Source organism: Lepisma saccharinum, chromosome 9, assembly GCF_977018435.1.
Source record: "Lepisma saccharinum chromosome 9, izLepSacc3.1, whole genome shotgun sequence".
Lineage (NCBI taxonomy): Eukaryota > Metazoa > Arthropoda > Insecta > Zygentoma > Lepismatidae > Lepisma > Lepisma saccharinum.
In genome coordinates this window covers 71,040,444-71,062,571 of record NC_139237.1, presented here as the reverse complement: position 1 = coordinate 71,062,571, position 22,128 = coordinate 71,040,444, and the positions used below count along the sequence as shown (strand labels likewise).

Below are 22,128 nucleotides of genomic sequence, written 5' to 3'. Positions count from 1 at the left end.
AGGGTGAACAACAACGTTCGTAAAAGATGAATGCCTGGATTTATTTGTGTGGAGGCCAGGAGTAAAGATATCGTTAACTAAGAAATGTAATTCTCAGTTGTATTTTTAAGCCAAAATTTTCCAGACTGTTAGTTATATATTTGTAATATTTTATTACATCTCAAATATCTGGTTTTTTTCATTTTTTGTGACTTGTTTTGAAGCAATGGAAACCAGAGGGCCGTATACCCCCCCCCCTTTTTTTTTCAAGCACCTTTCGAGCATGAAAAGGTGATTATGTTCCCTTTTTGACATGGCAGAATCTTTTATATAGTCTAGAGAAAATATTCTTTTCGACTTCTATACTTATATTGCACGATAATAACCATAAAAATCTACCCATTTCAATAATGTCAGTGCAGTGTTATTTTATATATTATATATAGCCTATATGGATATGTGTAATAGTACTTGGAAATACTATTTAGAGAAAAGTAATATCCCATGAAAAATTATTATGTCTTCTGCTTTATTATACATATATGTACAGTGACGTTTAAAAAAAACTGGCATGCAACAACTCCCACATCAATAATATAATATAATATATACTTTAAAATTTCAAAATAAAAACTACATGAAAAAGAATGCTTAAGAAATTATTTTAGAATCTACAACAAAATAGGAATCTTATTACAATCGTAGCATGTTAAATTGCCATGTGCACTGTTCTTTGGCACCTATTCCTCAAACCTTAACACGTCATCTGAAGCTGCTTCGTTCGTGTCTTGATCGACAGATGTCGCATCGCCCGACTCTCTAAGATCCTCTTCCGTGATGGACGCCAGTATGTGCTTGAAAGGTCGCCTAGATGGCAGCATCTGTTTTTCGGACAGCACGAACAGTGCCTCGGAGTCGTGTGCCGAACTTCCTACAGTTTTTACAAATTTCAAACCATGCAGCTTCATAAAAGTCTTCTTGACATGGAACCTTACTTTGGTAGCTTCTGGATGATGATCTGGAACAACAAATCATTGTTTGGAAGGTTAGACTCTACTTGGGATTGGAAGGTTACAAATTAAAAGCAGGGCGGCACTTGAAGGCAGTGGCACCAACTTATATGGGCTTGTGGGGATTCAGCCCACCCCTTTATTTGCCTATTTTATTTTTAAAAATAAAAGTTCCCGCGCTAAAGAAAACAAAATGGTTGCTCATTACACGCTTAAAGAATTCTCAACTTAATTACTGACGGTCTTATGAAAATATTTCACAAAAGTTAGTTAAATCTCCAATATGGCACTTTTTAGTGTCCTGTATAGTTTACACTAACCGTGCTCACATAGTTATTAGGAAAATACGGGAGAATAAGGACTCATAACTAGGACTCGCAATCTCAAAATTATGTAGGCAAAAGAGGCACTAAATTAATAAGACTGATTTTTCGTAATTTTCCAGGATTAGGCACTGAAAAAACAGTTAGTCTTCGAATAGGCACTTATGACAAATATACAAAATACTCACGTTTGGAGACTCTGGTTTGGTTTGCTTCAGCTCGTCTGTCTTTTTACAGGGCTGGTTCCACACCTTTGGCCACCCTGTATACATGTGCAAATCCAATATATATAAAGCCCCAATCCCACCACTGACTGACTCACTGACATAAAAGTTCTCCATGAAGGAAGCCCCGGAGGCGAAAAATGCCCGATTACGCCCCCCATGAAATCGTCTCAAAAGGCCGAGAAAATTAAGAAATCGCCCACTTTGCCCTTCCTTAAGGGTGAAAATGCCCTTTTTTTCACGTCCTTAGCAACCGTTGCCGGGCATTTTTTGCAGCACACATTGTTTCCTTCAATTCTTAATTGTCGAGATACATTATATTTCTCACAGATCTGCAACACACAGATGAATCAGCTCCTGGCTTTGAAAAGGTGGCTCAAACAAGGGTGACATCTACATAATAAGGAGTTTCAGCCCAGATACAATTACGTATATATTGGTAAACTCAATGCGAAATTATTATCTACATCGTGGTTGTTTTAACTAAATGTTTAGAGGTATAATAACAAACACTTATTTAGAGAGTTTGCCGTGCTTGTTGTTCACCATGGAAACGGACGTTTCTAGGGAACTTAAAGAAAGTTTATTTTCACCCCAAAAACTACTGTAAGTGAAATATACTAGACATTTCGTATTTCAAAATACGAGCGTCAGAATTTATTACAGACGCAAGGTAGGAATTTGGGGGGAATGGCGGAAAACAGTTATTATCCAATTACGTTCAAAAATGTGGAAAAGACAAAAGACGGAAATATATTTTCAATTTAGTGTCGCTATTGAATTCGTTTATGCGAAAACACCCAACTAATTATCTTGAAACGGTTATTACTTACTCAGTTTATTATTAAGAAATTAGACAATACTCTTTTGAATATTTGTACCTTATTAGAGCTCATATACACATAAAGTAACTTTCGAAACTTTTCAAATTAGCGAACTTATACACTTGTTCCCCTTCATCCAATACAACATGCAGACATTTTACCCCATCTATAATATGATTGCGCCCACAACGTGGCCGAAGGTCACGCATGCGAACGTACAAGACGTGGCCTTGGCCACGTCGAAAGTACGGGTCTCTTGTAAATATATAGGCCTATATCGTAACACGAAAACTTATGCAGTTAGTTTTCTTTGATATTCGTAAATATAATTAATATCACACACTGTTTGACAATCAAATTAAGGAAAGTCTCTGTAATGTGTATAATATCAGTATTTTTAATTGACGCCGCCATGTTTCATAAATTAAAATTAGCTTAAATTTTATACATAAGCCAGTGAAACACACGACTGTTTGTCACAGCATGTTGGAAAATAAACACAGAGGGGGTTTAATTACTGCCTTTGGCTAAAATATTAATTTCTGCAATTTGGTGTTTGTTTGCAGTAAGAAGAATGCTTTATGTAGTAAGAACTTGTTTATGTAAAATCTGTGTACTTTGATTAGTTTACAGAAAAAAAATCAAGGAGACACGAAGGTTACATGCTGATAATTTTTCACTCCTGCAACGATGAGTCAGGATCAATATCCTGAAAACTTTAGCCTCCTGTAACTGTATAAAATGCTCATAAAAGAAATAAGTTATATGTCTTGGCCAGTGATGTGCAGTAGACTATAAGTTTACGTCTACATGCGTTCTCTACACGTAATCTACGCTTAGATTACATTGGGTTGTAGTTTACATAGACTACGTAGACAACCTAAAGTGTATTAAAATTAATTTTCAAGGGTTTCATTAAGGGAAAGTGACATTTTCAACTATATTAGTTCCTAACGAAATGAAAGGAATACTATTTACAACAAAATTTCTCGTCTCATCAACTATGGAAGAAGATAAATAGTATACAAAAAACGACAACAGATGGCAGTCGTGAGGCAAGAGTGGTCTTTTCCCCATAAAACACTAGAATATTTCCTATATTAGGTTTCTTCCTAGGTGAGAAATTGTTCGAATTTGGAAGAAAGAGTATGAAACGTTCCCTTCACACATCAGCAACTGATACGCAGTATAATTTTCTCTTAATTCCATGGCACCCTTTGCTAAGTTATCACCTTTCGCCATGTTGTTTACATAGATTACCTAATCTACGTGTATAAAATAGTCTACGTGTAGAATGTAGACTATCGTTGTTTACGCGTAGACGCACATCACTGGTCTTGGCTACAAGTTCACAAAATTTCATAGATATCAGTGTCAATGGGTGACATTTCAATACATTATTGGGCGAATTAACATGGAATGACCCCGTATAGTTCATAACTGCAGTGGTTACCGGTTTCCAACACGAGTTTATCTAGAATTCTCCATCTGGAGGGTGCAAGTTCATATTTATGGGGTGTAAGTGTAAATTTAGATTAAAAAACCACCAGAAATTGGTCCTTTGTTAACAATTTTAGGGTATGTTCAGGAAATTTTGGAGGTATGTGTGGATAAATCATTGACTAACTTAAAATACTTATCATGCCGCAGCACAGAGGTGACGACATAAATGCATTTTTTGTTTTGTATTTTTCTCCGCTTCTCTGCCACTTTTGACTAATCGCGATGACAGGAATACTTGAAGAACGCCCATGCCGGGATTCGAACCCGCAAACTTCGGTGGTCCGATGATACGGATCTCTTGCGTTTAATTTCCGCAAATTAACAGGCACTTAAATTTTAACGGTACAATTGCAAATTTTACGGAAACTTATAAGAGTGTTAAAGGTGACTATAGGCTATACATACTCAAGATCCACTTGTACAGGTCGTTCATGGAGAACGGGCCTTGGGCAGCAGAGATATCCATCATGGCTTTCTGGATCAGTATTTTATACGGAAACCGCTTCGTGGGTTTCTTTGGGTGCAGCCTGTACGATGTTTCTCGAGTGCAAAATGCCAGGTTTTCAAGCACTGAGACTTCCGAGTTGGCCATTCCAGCACTGCAATTAAGAAAAGTGTCTATATTAATTCCAAAATAAACCGTCGACAAATTATTACGCTAATTGTGCACTTATAACAGATACAGTAGACTCGCGATTAACCGAGACCCGATTAACCGAGGCTCCGGGTTAGCCGAGGGAGTGGTTGGAAAACATCGCGCTTCATAACGCAACCCCCTGTTTGTTTGTGGAGTCAAAGTCACCGTCCCCGCTGCAGGTGTTCGTTACATTGTCGGTGTATCCGATTGTTACGGTGGTGTTTAAGTCTGTGTAGGCCTATTCTAAGCGGAAAAAGTAATCTATGTTGTACTAGAAATAAATTATACTATACAGTTTTAAGTGTTGTTTCGTCATTTACGACCTTTTAGCACATTATCTCCGTATTATCAGAGTTTTTCCGTATCCGAGGTAATCTCGGTCCCAATTAGCTCGGATAATCGCAGTCTACTGTAGTTGCAATAATAGATAATTGCAGGGGAAAGCACAGATCACCCCCCCCCCCCAACCCTCCGGATTTTCTTTCTCAGCCTTGGCATTGTTAATTTAGTTCGAAAAAGAATGTTTGTTTTTTTCCTTTTGGTATCTGTACTATATTCATCAATATAACTTTTCACTTTTTGCAGTATGATTGACTGTGTTGCCGCATCTACCTGCGAAGGAACTCGCGGTCAAACAGCCAATTAGGCCCACCGTTTTTGTAAGAACAGACAGTTAAAAGTCCTCCTCCACAAAGCAGCCAGTAGGGAAACAGGATTTTGTCAAAATAACCATTCTGTGCTGTGATTCCACGCCGTGTTAATACCGCGGCCCGACTGTAGCTTGACGCCACTGTCTCTTCCGAAGTTCGTGGGTAGTGGTGTGCCCCGAATGGAGTTTGCGAGACCAAATCCTACCCTATTTAGATCCAGTTCTAAAAAGACATCAAGAAAATAAATCGCGGCACGCACGGCTCTGTTTCAGCCTTTTACGTAGGGGCATGACTTTTCAGGGATTCTCCAATACATGCGGACGAAGTTTGCCACGTGTGCATTTTCTGTGGTCACAGGCGGGAGCGTTCCTCATCAAACTCCTCCCCCATTGAACGCGTTGCCCCCGAGTGGAATGGCGGCGGCATGAGGTGAGTGCGGTGGTACCACTTGTTCCCTTTCGAGTACATCCCACCACCAGGAGCGCATGTTATGGAAGGAGATCTCTCGCTGAGCAAGACTGCCGTAGGATTGAAGTGGAATTTAGTTTTCCTTGCCAATACTTCCTTGTACGGAAGAATGAATGAATACCTTTGCCGACTCTATCGTTTACACGCAACGTCATCATTGGTAGGTGATGGATTGCAATGTCACAGTTAAAATATATCACCGTACTTTATCCACACTAGAAATACTGCGTTCAATGGCGCAACCCCAGGGGGACATGGGGGGCATTGCTCCCCCAACCTTCGACGGAAGTCAATTCTAAGGGAGCAAACATTAACGGCCAAGGCACCTGTAGGGGGGCACAGAGGAGCGATTACCCTCTTCGATTTCAAATTTTATGCAAATAAAAATACATTTCGTAAAATTTTCTTGCTCGCTTCGCTCACAATGCCTAGTCTTGTCAAGTTCAGAGCCGTAGGTAGGGAGCGGTAGGAGTCGGCCATGGATGCCGATCGATCTAAATGAAAAAAAAAAAACCTTGTAAAAGAGTCACAAATTTCATCTTAACTCACCTTTCATCCTCATCTTTGTGATTACCCAAAAGTGGAAGAAAAGCGAAATGAAATAAATTAATCAATAGGTTATTGAGTCCCTGCGTTTTTCAATTTTCCTTCATGACCGAAAATTAATGTTTCACTGATGTAATGCATCACTATAATCATGTGAATTATTTTCCGTCATCATCGTGTGCTTAATCATTCCTTAAAGCATAGACTCTAACGCTGTTGATCTTATTGTGTGGAAGTTTTGATGTAGGCAAAAGAATGGTTAAGAATAAATCTCAATTGATTGTTCGAAATTTATATAAATATAACAACTCCGACGTGACGCATATTAACTGTTCTTAGTCCGTTGTCGAACTAAAAATAATTCCGGCCTCCGTGATAGTGTGCTTAGCACAGCTTGCTTATAAACACTAGCAATGGCATTGTGTTCATTCGGTGTTGTGAGTGTCCCTTCATTCATTTCATCAACCATCCTCATTGTCGCGTTTAGCCAAAAGTGACAAGAAGCGAATTAAAATAAAGCAAATCAATCAATCAATAGAACATAGGGTCTCCGGTTTCATAGAGCAGTATGCAAAGCAATTGGTCATGGAGGCCCTCAAGATTGAAATAATAATTGCAACAGAAAACCTGATATTAGAGTATTTTAAGCGTTTAGGCATATTAACAATTCACGTTAACCAACAACACTTTCACCTGTATTGTGATATATATGGTTCTGCCCTAACAATTTGATTGATTTACTTCTATTTTAGTTTGCTTTTTGTGCCACTTTTGGCTAATTTGCGAAGGTGGGGATGAGTGATGATACGATGAAATTGATGGACACTTACAAACATCCATGCCCAGGCCGGGATTCGAACCCGGAACATCTGGTCCTGAGATTTCGGCCTGTGTATGGGACCGCTGGCCATCCACCGTCGTGAGGAAATTGGGGAGCTACAAATGAGTACCGTGACGGGGTCACGGAAACCTACAACGACTGAAGGCTTGCCTTGCTGACCACACGTCACCCCATAATTCCCACCTCTGCAGGTGGAAGTGAGGCCGGCAGTCGGTAGGTAGGACCTGGCCCTCACTGACTGTTGCGCCACGGATTATTATTATTACCATCTTCAAATAAAGCTTTATCGTTACATATTACCGTATTTCATCGCATAATCGTCGCACCGTGTTTTTCAATCCAAAGAGAGAGGAGGGGGAGGGGGTTAGGAACACAAAATCCTTCCACAAACTGTCAAGACTCCAACAGAAAGCTTGCCGGAAACAAGTTTGCGTGATGGCCTTGTCTGCTACTGCCCTCCCTCACTTTCTTATCTATACAGGAGCAATGAAGAGTTTCCAACTAGCTTCAGAGTTGGTAGGAAAACTGAAGTACGTCTCATTTGATCCCGTCTATACTATTCAGTTCGTGGATTGGTGTCCAACTGGCTTCAAGGTTGGAATAAACTACCAGCCAACGACCGTTGTACCCGGTGGAGATCTCGCCAAGGTCCAGCGCGCCGTCTGCATTTTGAGCAACACGACTGGCATTGCCGAGGCATGGGCTCGTCTGAATCACAAGTTTGATCTCAAGTACGCCAAGCGAGCCTTCGTACACTGGTGCACCTAACGGCGAAAGAAACAGTAGGCAAATTGTCCACCACCATTTTCATTCGCTCTGAATTACACAGTGTGATGACAATGAATTGAAATAAAGACGTCAATTAGCAGAGAACAATACCTGCTTCGAACCAACAATTTCGTTCCTTAAAACACAGGATGTAGAATAAAAAGGTAATGAAAATATCGGTGGACAATTTGCTTACCATTATCTTTGCCGTTGACTGTAAGTAGGTGAAGGTATGGAGGAAGGAGAGTTCTCAGGCTCGTGAGGATCTTTCCGCTTTGGAAAAGGATTACGAAGAGGTTGGCATAAATTCCGTTGAAGGAGAGGTGGAGGGTGCTGAAGAGTATTATGTGCTCTGATGTAAGTCTTCCATTATGACCTGTAATGCAAGCAAATATTCAGCAATTTGAAAGGGTTCCAGAAATTTCATATTGGGTAGTTTCTAGTTCAATAACAGAAGTCTACCAAAAGAAGTAGTCCAAAATTCTTGACTTTTTCGGGACTTTCTCTTGACCTTTTTTCAGTTTTTCTTGATCTTTATTTGTTTGACCTCTACATAAGTTGGAAATTAGCAATTATGAAAATAAATATCTATTTAATGAAAACCCCTTACCAAAAGCAAAGATGAGATGAAAACTGAAGCTGTATTTAATAAGAGAATTAGATGCAACCTGGACTGCTCTGGCGTCTGGACTCGCAGCCAGTATAATTTTATGTGGGGGGTAAAATTTTCGTATCCGCAAAACGTATTTCTTCAATTTTACAGGAGAAATTTCTTACCGAATGCAGTTTATTTATAATTGCGGAAGTTCAGGGAAGTGTTTTCTCGCATCGTTTATTGAATTTTACCGGTAAATCATGTATTTTTCGATATAAATGTGTGACCGATGCACGAAAGCTCTTGCATCCATTTACTTCCAAGTGGATGTAGCCTGTGTGTGATGACGTAATCCCGGTCAATCCCGGTCAGTGTTTCCAAAACACGTGTTTTTGTATCTGAAGAATGTACTTTCCGCAAACGGTTTGTGGGGCTATGTGTCAATGGTTCGTGGGGCTGTGTGTCAATGGTTCAAGGGGCTATGTGTCAATGGTTCAAGGGGCTATGTGTCAATGGTTCAAGGGGCTATGTGTCAATGGTTCAAGGGGCTCCCGGGCTATGCGAGAATGGTGTGTGGAGCTACGCATATTTATTTCGAAACCAATTTTTAACAATTGTAACCTAGACGTGACCCACCTAACCTTACCGGAAATTGTTCGTTGGGCTATCCGTGAATGGTTCGTGGGGCTATTTATGAATGGTTCGCGGGGCTATCCGTGAATGGCTCGTGTGGTTTTCGAACCTGGAAAAAAGTATAGAATCAGTAACACGAAAGTAGGTATTTTTCGATGAAGGAGGTTGCAACACTGCATAACCACTGATCATCGACAACGCTAGTCAAGATTTCTCCGCCATATTGCGTGTAACGCAGGCGAAAACTAACAAACAAGAATTACTCGATATGTCGAAAGTTGAGATTATTTGCGTGAAAAAAAAAAAACGAAATGCCACCTTGAAGAATCCTTAGGAATGCAGAATACGTAAGTACCAATGTGAAAAAGAAGAAAATAAAGGAATTTCAGACGTTTGGTGGTTACTGAAATTTTACCCTCTGAACGAGAGGTTGCCATAGTGTTGTGCGATAAGGGAGAGTAAGAAGACCCGGTCTCTGTCAATCACTCTGCGTGACGTCATATATAGACCTCAGATTTTAGGTTTTTAACCTATTTCTATCCTTGGAGCGAATTGACAATATAGAGAAAGTCTCCAATTTTGTTAATTTTCGGTATACTAACTAATTTTGGCCTCCTAATCACGAATCTGTTGTAAAAAACCGGGGGTCACGTCTGGAAATTTGAAATAAAGCCGATTGAATTTTTTATATGCGTAGTTTTACGAACGAAAATGTAATCTCCTGTCATTGTTTCTAACCAAGCCTTTGTTTTACAAGAAAATTATTTATGATGTTCAATTTTAGTACGAACCCTATTTTTCGATCAATTTAGGGGTGAAATGAATGCTAATGGAACCTAACCTAACAGGCCTAACCTAACCTCATGTGAATGGTTCGTGAGGCTACCCGTGGAGGGTTTTTGGGGCTAACGAACAATGTTTCATCAAAATGTACAATTTCCAGACGTGACCCCCGGTTTTTTACAATCGATTCGTGATTAGGAGGCCAAAATTAGTTAGTATACCGAAAATTAACAAAATTACAGACTTTCTCTATATTGTAAATTCTTACCCTTTCCTTTACAGGTATGCAAGAAATAATAAGTTATGTCAGCGTTTCGTTAAAAAAAAACAACTGATTAAGTTTTATAGTGCCTAAAAAACTATTTTAGGTTTATGCGCCTAAATCAAGCCTTTAAGGTTTTTATATATTTTTAAAGGTTTTATAGGATTTTTACGTCGCACAGAGGCATTTGCTTTGTTTGGTCACAAGAAAATTCAATGGCGAACGTGTTTGAAACGTACTCTCTGTCGATATCCCTTCCTCCAAATCCATGGTGATTTTTCAAAGCTCTAAACAAAGCAAAATGTCTGGTGCCACTGTTACCTGTACAATACAAAGTGGTCTATCTGTGCTGTCCTGCTCACTTTCACGTCATTTCAGTGCTTTGTGGCATTCACGCTTTGCAAACTAACATTTCAGCATTGAAGTTTGCACCACTGTCTATGTTTTTGTTGAAAGATTATATTTATTATTTTTTGTCTGTGATCCTCAAAGACAAAATTGTGGAGATTGACTGTGGATAACATGAAAAAATATTTTTGCCTAAATAACTATATGGCGAAGAGTGGATTTCAATAGCAAATTTCTAATGGTTAAGATCTGCTATCGCCGTAGGGTTAGGTAACACACAACGTTATGCAAGATAGTGCTTATTTCAGGATAGGTGTCATTGCCGTGTCATTTCATTGACAGTGACTATACCTAATCAACATTTTCCAGGAATTTTGAACTATTTTAAGTTTTTTTAACCTACTTCGAGATTTTTCGAGCCTAATTTAAGATTTTTAGGACCTATTTTAGGATTTTTAGAACCTACTTTAGTGTTTTTAGAACCTATTTTAGGATTTTTGGAGCCTATTTTAAGAACCTAAAAATCCAAGGTCTAGTCATAAATCGTACACATAAAATCGTTAATTACTCACTTGTAACGCATTTCCGCGAGCTATATAAAAACGACAAACGTTCATGTGAATGATAATCTTCCTAACCCACTAAAAAATTTCACGTTTCTCGCGGGGATGCGGAGGGTCAAAATTGATTTATCTTGCCCTAAATGAACGTAATGGTATTGTTTAAAACCTTGTGTCTCTTGCCTATATTATAGAATTCAGTTGGGTAAAACTTAATTATAAATCTTATACTGTTATACAGCGCAGCAAGTTATGTTACAAACAAAACCGTCATACCTCTTCTCTTTCAGTGAAAAAGATGCCTCAATTCTTTTACATTATAAGCAACAAAGCCTTATCTTACCCTATTCGAACTGCAGATGTCGACGAAACCAGGTGCACTGCTTTCAAGTTGGACAGAGTTGTGTCTGGTTGCTACTTGTAGGTGTACCAGAAAACACCGCAAGGTGGCAGCACAAGCTGATTTGTAGGAGAGTCTCCACCTTTCGGAAGTTGATTCGGACCAATAAGGCAGGAATGGAAAGTGCGTTCAGACTGCGTCTTTGTCGAAGTATACGCGTGAATTGATCAATCTTGAGTGCTGAGCGGTGAGAACATTACACCAGTTATAGTAGCATATATTAATTGATTTTTTCTCTATTTGGAGGAAGGATTATTATTGATTAATATGCACGAATGTCTGGCTGTAGATAAAAAATGTTCATTGAAGAGTAGATTAACCACATAATTTCTGTACGAAATAGAAACTGTCACATCAAGTAAAGAAAATAGCTTGAAGCGAAAATACAAGAAGCCAAAGGAAAATATGAGCCAGTAGACCCTGGCTAGGTATAAATCTGACCTTTGCACGTAAGCAATTCGTAATTTGGGCCGTCGAAAAATACTCTTATCTCTCTGAATCTGAAAGCACCTTAGGTGTTCTGTACAAGTTTGAACAAACATTCGTTTTTTTCTAATGTCAAATATGTAGTAACCCTATAGCGCTACAGCCCAATATTGGACTCTGGCTTACCTACCGACTGCTGGCCTCCCTCCCACGCAGGCCACCAAGGGGGCGTGGAGATCTGCAGCCAGACTAGGGTGACGGGTGGTCGGCCCGACCAACCCCCAGCCGTTGTAGGACTTCGCTCACTCACTCGGAGCTCCCCAATTTCCTCACGATGGTGGGTTGCCACCGGCCCTATACACAGGCCGAAAATTCCCGGAGACTGAACCCGGGATCGAACCCATGCCGTCCCGCAGCCGCCGTCCAAAGCAAGTTGCCTTAGACCGCACAGCCACGGAGGAGGACAATGTCAAATATATAGTCAGTATTGAAATAATTGAAAATGTCAAATTATTTTCTTTATAATGAAGATTCTGTCCATAACTTACCTACCCATTTTCATCGTGTGCGTGCGATTATCGTGTATTCCAAATGGAAAATAACATACTTGTGTTTGCCAGCGGCTTGCTATTATGTTTGTTACCAGGGCCCGAAAAATTGGACAGGGCGCGGGGGGGGGGGGGGGGGGCCGTGGTCTTTATAATAATTTGTAATTGCTGGTTAATTTATAAAGCTATAGTCTTACGTGCCTCTTTTGATGACAAAATTCATGAGCCTCTCTATCTCTCTTCCTTTAAATGGTTGATTGGTTTGGAGTTTTAAGTCCACTTTATGCACAGATAGGCTAATCGGGACTGGACCTACAGTTTAAAGTGGGATTCGAACCACTAGGTACTCTTCCTTTAAATGCATTGATTAAAAATGTTCTAACTTACATACATCTATCTCTCTCTTTTTCTACCAACACTTCTCTAATTCAATTTTGTAGTTAAATTTCCACAGCCCTTCTTTGTGAAGCATATTGCGCGAAGTCAGGGGCGCTCGACAAATGCAGATGCAGATGCATTCTAACCGCCAAATCGTTTTCAAGCACGAACCGAACAGACAAGACTTCAGAAACGAGGTAAAAGATGCGAGGCGCGTTGCATCACGGGACAGAAACAAACAACAGGGATGCATGAGGCTCAAAGACGTAGAACAAATACACAGTCTTGTCTGCACGCGGGGTTGCAGGAGGGAGAGGGGGGCCTTGGCAGAGAGGATAGATAGCCTTGGGGTGCTATAGCTCCTCGTTTCCATCTGGAAAGGGTTCCACACTGGAGAACATTAAAAAGGGCCACAACATGAAGAAAATAAATTTTGAAATATGGTAAAAATATAACAATCTCACTCGACTTGATCACTGAAATTGGATATAGAAAAATCCTCATGATACATATAGTATAGTAATAGCTATAGTATATAATTATATAGTATATAAATCCGGGTCAGCTACAATGTCATACAAATGCTGGAATTCTTTGCAACCAGAGATTGCGATTTAGACGTTTGCTTTGGAGACCTATCTACAATAATACATCAAGGGGTCTCAGAAATAATAATAACATAAATGTTTAAATTAAAATAATGACATTAAATTAAATTTAAATAATATTAATTAAAATATTAATGTAATATTGCATAGTTATTATTGCAAGTTAAGAAAAGTGTTTCACTTATGACCTCTGTATATATTGTAAACGTTTATGCGGTAATACGTTGTATACAATATTGCTCATGTAACGTGTGTGTGTGTATGTCGAGACGATGCCGAGACAACGGCAATGGGACAGACGTCCTCACACACGACGAGACTGCTAAATCTCGCCTCGCCTCTGTACCGCACCCTGGGATATCCATGGGAGCATTAGCCCCTTACAAAATTTGTTCCCCAACATTTTGTGTAGGGGCAAAAGTTTTAATATAGATTCGATCATTTTGACTGCTCATTTGAATGCCAATTTTTGCTCAAACATTAAAATAGTAGTGCTTCTGGCTGGAAAGAAAAAAATACATTTGAAAATGTCTTCCTTAGTGTTGTTTGCCCCTCCATGGAAGAAAGTTTGTCTATAGAAAAAGTCTGTGTACGCCCATGTACCGCTCCCAATTGCTGGACCAACACCGAAACTTGGTCTCCCCGATGGCGAAGTGGTTGTGGTAACGTCGTCGCCTTGTAATCAAAGGATTCCGGGTTCGATACAAGGTGGAGAAACGTAGTAATTAGGATCCCACTTTAAACTTTAGGTCTTGTCCCGATGAGTATCTTCGCATCAAATGAACATTAAACAAAAACTCAACTCAATTTTCTGTTTGTTTATTAAAACTGTTCTGCACAAGTTGCACAAACGCTAATCTTGAGGAAAGGTTGAACCCTGGATGCTGGTTTATTAATAGCGTTTGCTTGCAACATGTCATTGTAATCGCATGTAATACCCGCTTCCAGCTTAACCCGCGCTCTGCTGATCAATAACCGAAACAAAAATCCTGGCTACATTCTTGTCTGGAAGATGAAGGAAAGAAGAAACCAGACGAAGAAGAACGATGCACGAGGTTCGCATTCCAGTCCTTCTTCCCAGCCATGGTTTAGAACCAGGGGCCAATGACTGGACAGGAGATGGTCGCAGATTACAAGGACGTGCGTCGCAGATCGCGTGCAAAATCCATTTCAACTTTCGTGTTTGTAAAACGTGTCGATTGTCCAGTCCACCGTGGTTAGGGTGTGAAACCCCACACCAACAACCTTGTCCTCAACAATCCCATCACCAAAAATTTCCGGGGGGAGAGCATTTAGAACAACAAATGATAAGCCATTAATTTTGACTTCAAATTTTCAAATATACAATAAAAAGTGTATTGTCTATTACAAGACAAGTATTACTTGATCAGAATAGCTATTCACTTCTGTGTACGCAAAGCAGAGAAAAACTCCTTTGTAGTAATAATATAATAATTCTACATCAACTCCGATTACAACTGCGATGAAGTGGTGATGACTGGCACAAAAAAGAACGATTTTCGAAGTGCAATACATACAATGTTTGCTATTTTTTTAAGCTACTAACCATTAGGTAACGTAAATGAAAGTCTAATCTTCGTAAATTTGCCCTAATTATATCTTAATTTAAAATATAATGTTTGAAAAATGTACAATTTCGAGACTTTCAAAGCCGTTCAGAAAATCACATTTTACTCCTACAAATTGCCCCACGCCGAAAAACATGAAATGAACTTCCATTCTTCTCTTCGTGAAGAAAAATTAAATATGACTCAAATAACTCAATACGGCGTAATGCACATTGTGTAACAGAAATAAAATATTTTGAAATGTAGCTTAAATCGATTGAATTTATGCAATCATTTCACGAGTTACGCGGCCGTGGACCAATCGAATGGCCTATATTAATTGTGCATGATCTTTGATGTAATCCACCTTCTAGACAGCGCTAGTGAGAAACCAGCGTAAGTACAGTCAACCGCAAAGATAATAGTAAACAAACTGTCCATTAGTGTTGCCCACGGGACGAGACGGGACAGGCTTTTAAAAATTCGAGACGAGACGAGATTGACCATGTGTCATAAGACAAACGAATATTTTCGAGACGAGACAGCATTTCCACGAGACTCCACGAGACGAGACAGGCCAAAGTCTCGTCTCGTGGGCAACACTACTGTCCATCGCTATTTTAATTCTGCTTCCTGTTTTGTTGATGCGAAGCAAATGAAATCCTCTATTGACGTTTTTATTTCAATTCATGAGAAAACAGTCTGAATGAAAAGAGTGATTGGCAATTCGCCTATTACTTTTGCCGGTGTGTGTACAGTGAGGTACACAAGTAATACTCAGCAAATTGTCCATGACTGTTTTCATTCATTTTAATCTTGCATCCTATACATGTTCTTAAGGAATGGTCTGTGTGCTGGTGCAGATGACAGCTGCTTGTATGGCGTTTTGTCCCAATTCTTGAAGCTCTCACAGCGTAAAATAAAGACAATAAGCATGGTGATGGACAATTTGCTTGGTAATTCTTAATGCTTACCATTACGATAGGTAGCCGAACTATCCTTTATTAGATAATGCATAGAGGTCCGCCTTGTTGAATTCATAATTCAGATTCCAAGACTGAGAGTATACTGTTTATATACCAGCTGTGCAGGCCGGGAGCGTATATTTCAGGCTATGTAGGCTATCTGCGAAGCCTGAAGCCTAGAAAGTAAAATACTGAGGAAGAATCTATTAGAAACTATGAATTAACCTGATTTCAGAAAGACGATAATGGCGATTCTGAAGTTAGCAACCTGAATTCTTTGGAGTTGGCAATCTGAATTCTTAGGAGTTGGCAACCTGAATTCTTAGGAGTTGGCAACACCTGACTACCGTTGAGATTACCACCGTGATTTGCTTGAAGACGTCAAGAATGAGCCTAGTCTTCTACCTCCTCCATAGCTCTTAGACTCAGCATACACCACTGGTGCAGGCATTGAAAAGGCAGAGGTAAACGTATACATTCACATAGTACAGTCAACGGCAAAGATAATGGTAGGAAAATTGTCCACCGCTATTTTCATTACTTATTTTATTCTACATCCTGTGTTGTTTTAAGGAATGAAACTATGTTGGTTCGAAGCAGGCATTGTTCTCTGCTAATTGACTTCTTTATTTCAATTCATTGTCATCACACTGTGTAATTCAGAGCGAATGAAAATGGAGGTGGACAATTCGCTTACTGTTTCTTTTGCCGTTGGGTGTACTTTCACATACCGAAGTTTTCTGGTTCGAATTGTTCCTGAAGTTAGGGGCGTTATTTACGAGTGTCTCTTCGTGAGTTTCATCTTACCCGGCCCCCGTTGAGGAGTGGTTATCACATCGCGCTACGACGCCAGTGGTCATGGGTTCGAATCCTGGCCTGGGCATGGATGTTTGCGAGTGTCCATTAATCAATTTTCATCATATCATCACTCATCCCCATCTTCACAAATTAGACAAAAGTGGCACAAAAAGCGAAGTAAAATAAAGCAAATCAATCAATCGTCATGTTTCATAAATTTATCCTCATCGTGGAGATTAGCCAAATGCAACGTACAATAAGGGAAAAATATGAAAATGCATGTCAGTGGTTTTGTCTCTCAATGTCTTTCGCTCAATTTATATTTTTTCTTTGTCATTTTGCACTAACTGGCCCAGGCGGGAAGATTGGCAAGGTACAATCACCGGCAATAGAAGTGGGACACCTTGATACTGAAATACTCGCTTCGGTGCTAGGCGTTATGTGTGTTGCATAACTCTACGGCGAGAAGTGGATCTTAATAGCAAATATTCAATGGCAACTTCTGCCACCGCCGTATTACTGGTGATTGTACATTTTAAATCCACTTTATCCTAAGGATAGGATGATCGGAACTGCAGGACACCGGACCTCAAGTAGAATGTGAACTAACGTGATATGTGCCTCCACCGAGAATAGTGTTCGTCTCTATAGTCACTACGCTACCTGGGTGGAGGAACAAACTTGGCACGAAACGAAACGATTATTTTATAAATTACTAAGCGGTTAACACGTAACAATTATTTAAAGATAAGCATGTTCTAGCAAACGTGGGAAAAGGCGCAGCACATTTCATAAGTAGGTGAAACAGGCGATCCTAGAAGTATCTTTTGACCTACTTTCTCACCTTAATGGATTTCTCTCGTAAGGCGTGAGCAGTGTTGCCAACTCCTCACTCGAAAAATCACCAAGGTTTTTTGTTTTATGCACTAAACTAACCTACAATGAGAGAAAAAATGGACAGAAGAAAAGCTCTGACATCACTTTTTAAGCTATATTTTATGCTAACTCGTTTTTTGACCTACATTTGAAATGACTTACGATATTTTCCTATAAGGCTGCCTCTCTTTTACTGTAAGCCGCCCCCCCCCCGTTCCCCCAGTGTAATCTACTACGACCTGCTAATAGGCTTTTGCTCTCAGCGTAATTTGTTTTACGCACTAAACTAACCTACAATAAGAGAAAAATGGAAAAGCTCCGACATCAGTTTTTATACTATTTTTTACCTTCTGCAAATCTTGCTTTTAGGCCAACTCGTTTTTGAGCTATATTTGAAATGACTTGCGATATTTTCTTATAAGGCTGCCTCCCTTTTACTGTAAGGCCCCCCCCCCCCTTTCTCCCCTCCTCTTTTTTTAGTGTAATCTACCACGACCTGCTAATAGGCTTTTGCTCTCAGCGTAATCCGTTTTACGCACTAAACTAACCTACAATGAGAGAAAATTAGACAGAAGAAGAAGAAAAGCTCCGGCATCAGTTTTTTTAAGCTATTTTTTACCTTCTGCAAATCTTGCTCTTATGCTACCTCGCTTTTTGATCTTCATTTGAAATGACATACCTATAAGGCTGCCTCTCTTAGTGTAAGGCCCCCCCTCTCAGTGTAATCTACTACGACCTGCTAATAGGCTTTTGCTCTCAGCGTAATCCGTTTTACGGGCTAAACTAACCTACAATGAGAGAAAATTAGGCAGAAGAGAAGCTGTGGCATCAGTATTTTAAGCTATCTTTTACCTTCTGCAAATTTTGCTCTTATGGTACCTCGCTTTTTGACCAATATTTGAAATGACTTGCGACATTAAACAAAAATATGTTCACTCGAATATGGAGTAGGTTACGAGAATGAGCAGGAAATTACATTGTGTTGGTTTCGAAATACCGTCTTTTTATCTCTAATGAAATTCTAAAGCTTTTTATTACATTGAAATATCTGTAATGCGAAAGGGGATTTCGTGTGCTATGAATATTGACGCAATAAGGTAAATTTAACAATAGGTAGGCCTTGGGATGACGGAAGTATATATAGTAATGTCAGTTAGCGGCATAGATGCCAGTGATGCAAGTCCTCTTATCTCTAATGAAATTCTAAAGCTTTAGAATTTCATTACATTGAAATACCTGCAATGCGAAAGGGGGATTTCGCGTGCTATCAACATTGACGCAATAATGCAAATTCAACAATGGGTAGGCCTTGGGATGACGGAAGTATATATAGTGACGTTAGTTAGCAGCATAGATAGCAGTAATGCAATGCGATGTATTATTCAAAATGACGTGGGTGAAATGTGGGGGAAGAATCTTCTAGAGCGGATTGTGTCGGATTTCTATTGGTCCACGTTTGCGTTGGCTAACATTTCACTTTTGACCTTATTAGAAAACCGTATAAAACTTAAAGCACTGGTGTAGAAAGTTCTGTTTTTATTTTAAACGATAGTGAAGAGCATTTCTGCAGTATTTTCCAAAGGTAAGTAACTTTGTTTCTTAGCTTATACAAATTAACTTTAATTTATAAGTGTGGTTTTGTTTTTATAAATTAATTTTTGAAACTAAACCTACAGTTTTAAGAACCACTTGTACCTCCACCGGGTATCGAACTCTTAATTACAAAACAACGATGTTATCACTGTACCATCGCAGAGGCTAGTGGAAGTACTAATTGATTTGATGTTTTAAGTCCACTTTATGCACAGTAAGACGAATCGGGGGTGGACCTACAGTTTCAAGAACTACTTGTGGGGGTATCGAAGCCTTGATTACAAGGCAACGACGCTACCGCTGTGCCATCGCAAAGTCTAGTGAAAGTACATAGTTATTCGAATCTTATTTATTTAAAATATTTAGTTTTTATGCATGCTTATTGATATTAAACCTCAAATTAAATAAAATCTGACAACTATATCCAATTATACTTATGGCTACAGAACGAGCATTCGCAAAAAGTGGTTTGAGATTTTTTTTTACCACGTAAACAAAATGGGGGCGACATGGCAAATATGAACAGGCTATATAGATTTGAGAGAGAGATGGATAGGAAAAAAATTAATTAAAATTTAATTTCATGATTGCAACACGCGGAACTTAATGATTGATTTATTGATTTAGTTTATTTTACTTTGTGTTTTGTATGTTTTGGCTAATTTGCGAAGATAGGGGGTGAGTGATGAAATGGATGAATAGACATTCACAAACAACCAAGCCCGACCGGGATTTGAACCCCGGGGACTCTTGGCGTTGCAGTACGATGTGCTAACCAGTCGGCCACAGGGTCGGGGCAAACACGGACATACATAAAAATTAAATGTTTGGTGCTGATCACATCACACATTACCAACTATGTATTGGACTTCCCATATGCGCAGATATGAATTTATTTTTTACTTGTTGTAGTGCAAATATGTTGTCTGCGGCCTCCTCCATGGTGCAGTGGTAGGTAGGTTTGTATTCAAGGGTTCGATACTCGCTGGAGGTACAAGTGGTTTGGATAACATTTTAAAACTCTGTAGGTCTAGCCCCGATTCGTCTTACCGTGCATAAAGTGGACTTAAAAAAAAAAATATACCAACTTAAATGTTGTCCGGTTCGGGTGACCCAGACCTACACTCTAAAATATTATTTTTCTCCTCCTCTCTCTCTAACCAAGATTGCAAATAATTGCAGGAATAATATTTTGTTTCAATATCGAGCTTATATTTAAATTTATACATGTGCGCATGCGCGCAGGGGGTAAATTTTATTTTTTGATCAGGTGGGTTGTAAGGTGAGTGAGTGAACATGTAGGAAAAGTACTGGTATATTAATTGATTTATTGATTTAGTTTATTTTAATTCGCGTTTTGCACCTTTGGCTAATTTGCGAAGATTGGGGGTGAGTGATGAAATGGATGAATAGATATTCACAAACAACCAAGCCCGACTGGGATTCGAACCCGGGGCCCCTTGGCGTCCCAGCGTGATGTGCTAACCACTCGGCCGCAGGGTCGGGCAAGTGTTGGTATATACATAGATCAAAGTTACATGGTTCTAGGCCCCATAGGAGCCGAGAAAATCAACGTCTTGGAAAATGTCTTAAGACAAATATCTTAATCTTTAAGAAAGTCGACTTCCGGTCTGTCAAGATGTTACTTCCGGTCTGTCAAGAAAATTTTCTTAAGACAATTATCTTAAGACGTTTTCTAAGACATTGATTTTCTCGGCTCCTAATTGAGCTAGGATGATGATTGTGGGTTTGTTGGATAGGTTTTGATGATAACTACTCAACTACAAGCAAGCCCCCCCTCAATTTGTTTAAGAAATTCGATTTGATCCTAAAAAACATTCTGCATCCTATTGGAGTGCTTTGGATGTGTTTTTAGATTAAAAATTTTGTAATTGGGGAATGTAGAAAAGCTATTCTTGCTTGTTGGCGATATTTTTTAAAACTGCTCTGTGACCCTCTCGTTCTTCACGTCGTAGGCGAAGGACTTCTCTGCAATCAGGATGACACTGCATAGGGTATCCTCGGGCAAGGCATCGTGGAACTCGCAGACGATCTTGATGTTGGTTCGATCGTTGACCACAACCTTTTTTCTCTTAGATGTGTTGATGACGGTCATGGGTCTCCGTGCTTTGAACTCGCTGGGCGTGTAGTACATGTCCACGCTTCCCTCGGTCACGCGTTTGTAAGCCGAGAACGCTTCGTAAAGTTTGAGGTAGTCGTTTTTGGTCACGTCGAGGTTGTAATTCTCGCGCGGGAACACTTCGTTGCGTCCATTCTTCAGATAAACGTTCTTGATCTTGCAGTCGTCGAATTTGCTGGAATCTTTTTCCTGATTTTTGTCCCTCCCGGTCTGAAAGAGTACTACGACGAAATCTGGCATGTCGAACTGTATGTTGTTGAACTGCGTCGTCACGTCGAATTCCATGTGACTTCCCGAGGCCATCTTTTGCACGCACTGGTAACCGTGAAAGTGAATCGGTACCTGCGGACTTTTCAAGATCTCCGCTTTGTACTTGAGGGCGTAGTTTGTTTCGTATTCCACCACCGGCATTCTCAATTCCATGCTTCGGATGACGCATTTCGCCGCTTCGGGTAGAGTGTTGGCTATCGGCGTGCCGTCGGTGTTCAAGTTGGTGTATCGCATCAGTGCGTCGTTGTCGTTGGCAGCTCTTCGAAACGTGACCCTCAGTCCTCCCTTCCACATGATCTCCTTGTAGTCCGAGAAGAATCCTGGAAGCAGACGCATGGGAAAGAGCACTGTGTGACTTCTCGTCGATATTTTGGTCCCGGCTTCGAATCCCCCGGCCTGGTAGTACGCTGCGTCTGTTTTGGATAATTTCAACGTTCCCACTGCCGTCGACGTGATGCCTGGATAATCTATTCTGTCGATGACGGTGTTGTGTTTCCTCACCTCCACCTGCGAGAACAGGTGAGGCACGAAGTTGTCTACGAGTATCAAGTTTGCTGCTGCGGGAAACGTGTCTCCGCTTTCTTTCTTCACCACGTCGAATTGA

General features: G+C 39.9%; 1 protein-coding gene across 3 annotated transcripts in view; it reads right to left on the bottom strand.

Moving 5' to 3' along the window:
• Positions 1-467: 467 nt before the first annotated feature.
• Positions 468-22,128, bottom strand: part of LOC145992724 (uncharacterized) — a 44,695-nt gene continuing 23,034 nt past the window's right edge. The window contains exons 1-3 of one of the 3 annotated variants that reach the window (XM_083129106.1): positions 11,298-11,412; positions 4,269-4,462; positions 469-997 (exon numbers count right to left, since the gene is read on the bottom strand). In XM_083129106.1, coding sequence (XP_082985232.1) covers positions 720-997; positions 4,269-4,455 — 465 coding nt within the window. In that variant the 5' untranslated portion in view covers positions 4,456-4,462; positions 11,298-11,412 and the 3' untranslated portion in view covers positions 469-719. Of the gene's footprint in view, positions 998-4,268; positions 4,463-9,014; positions 9,081-11,297; positions 11,413-22,128 lie in introns of those variants that run through there. The other 2 variants (XM_083129109.1, XM_083129107.1) reach the window with 2 other exon arrangements.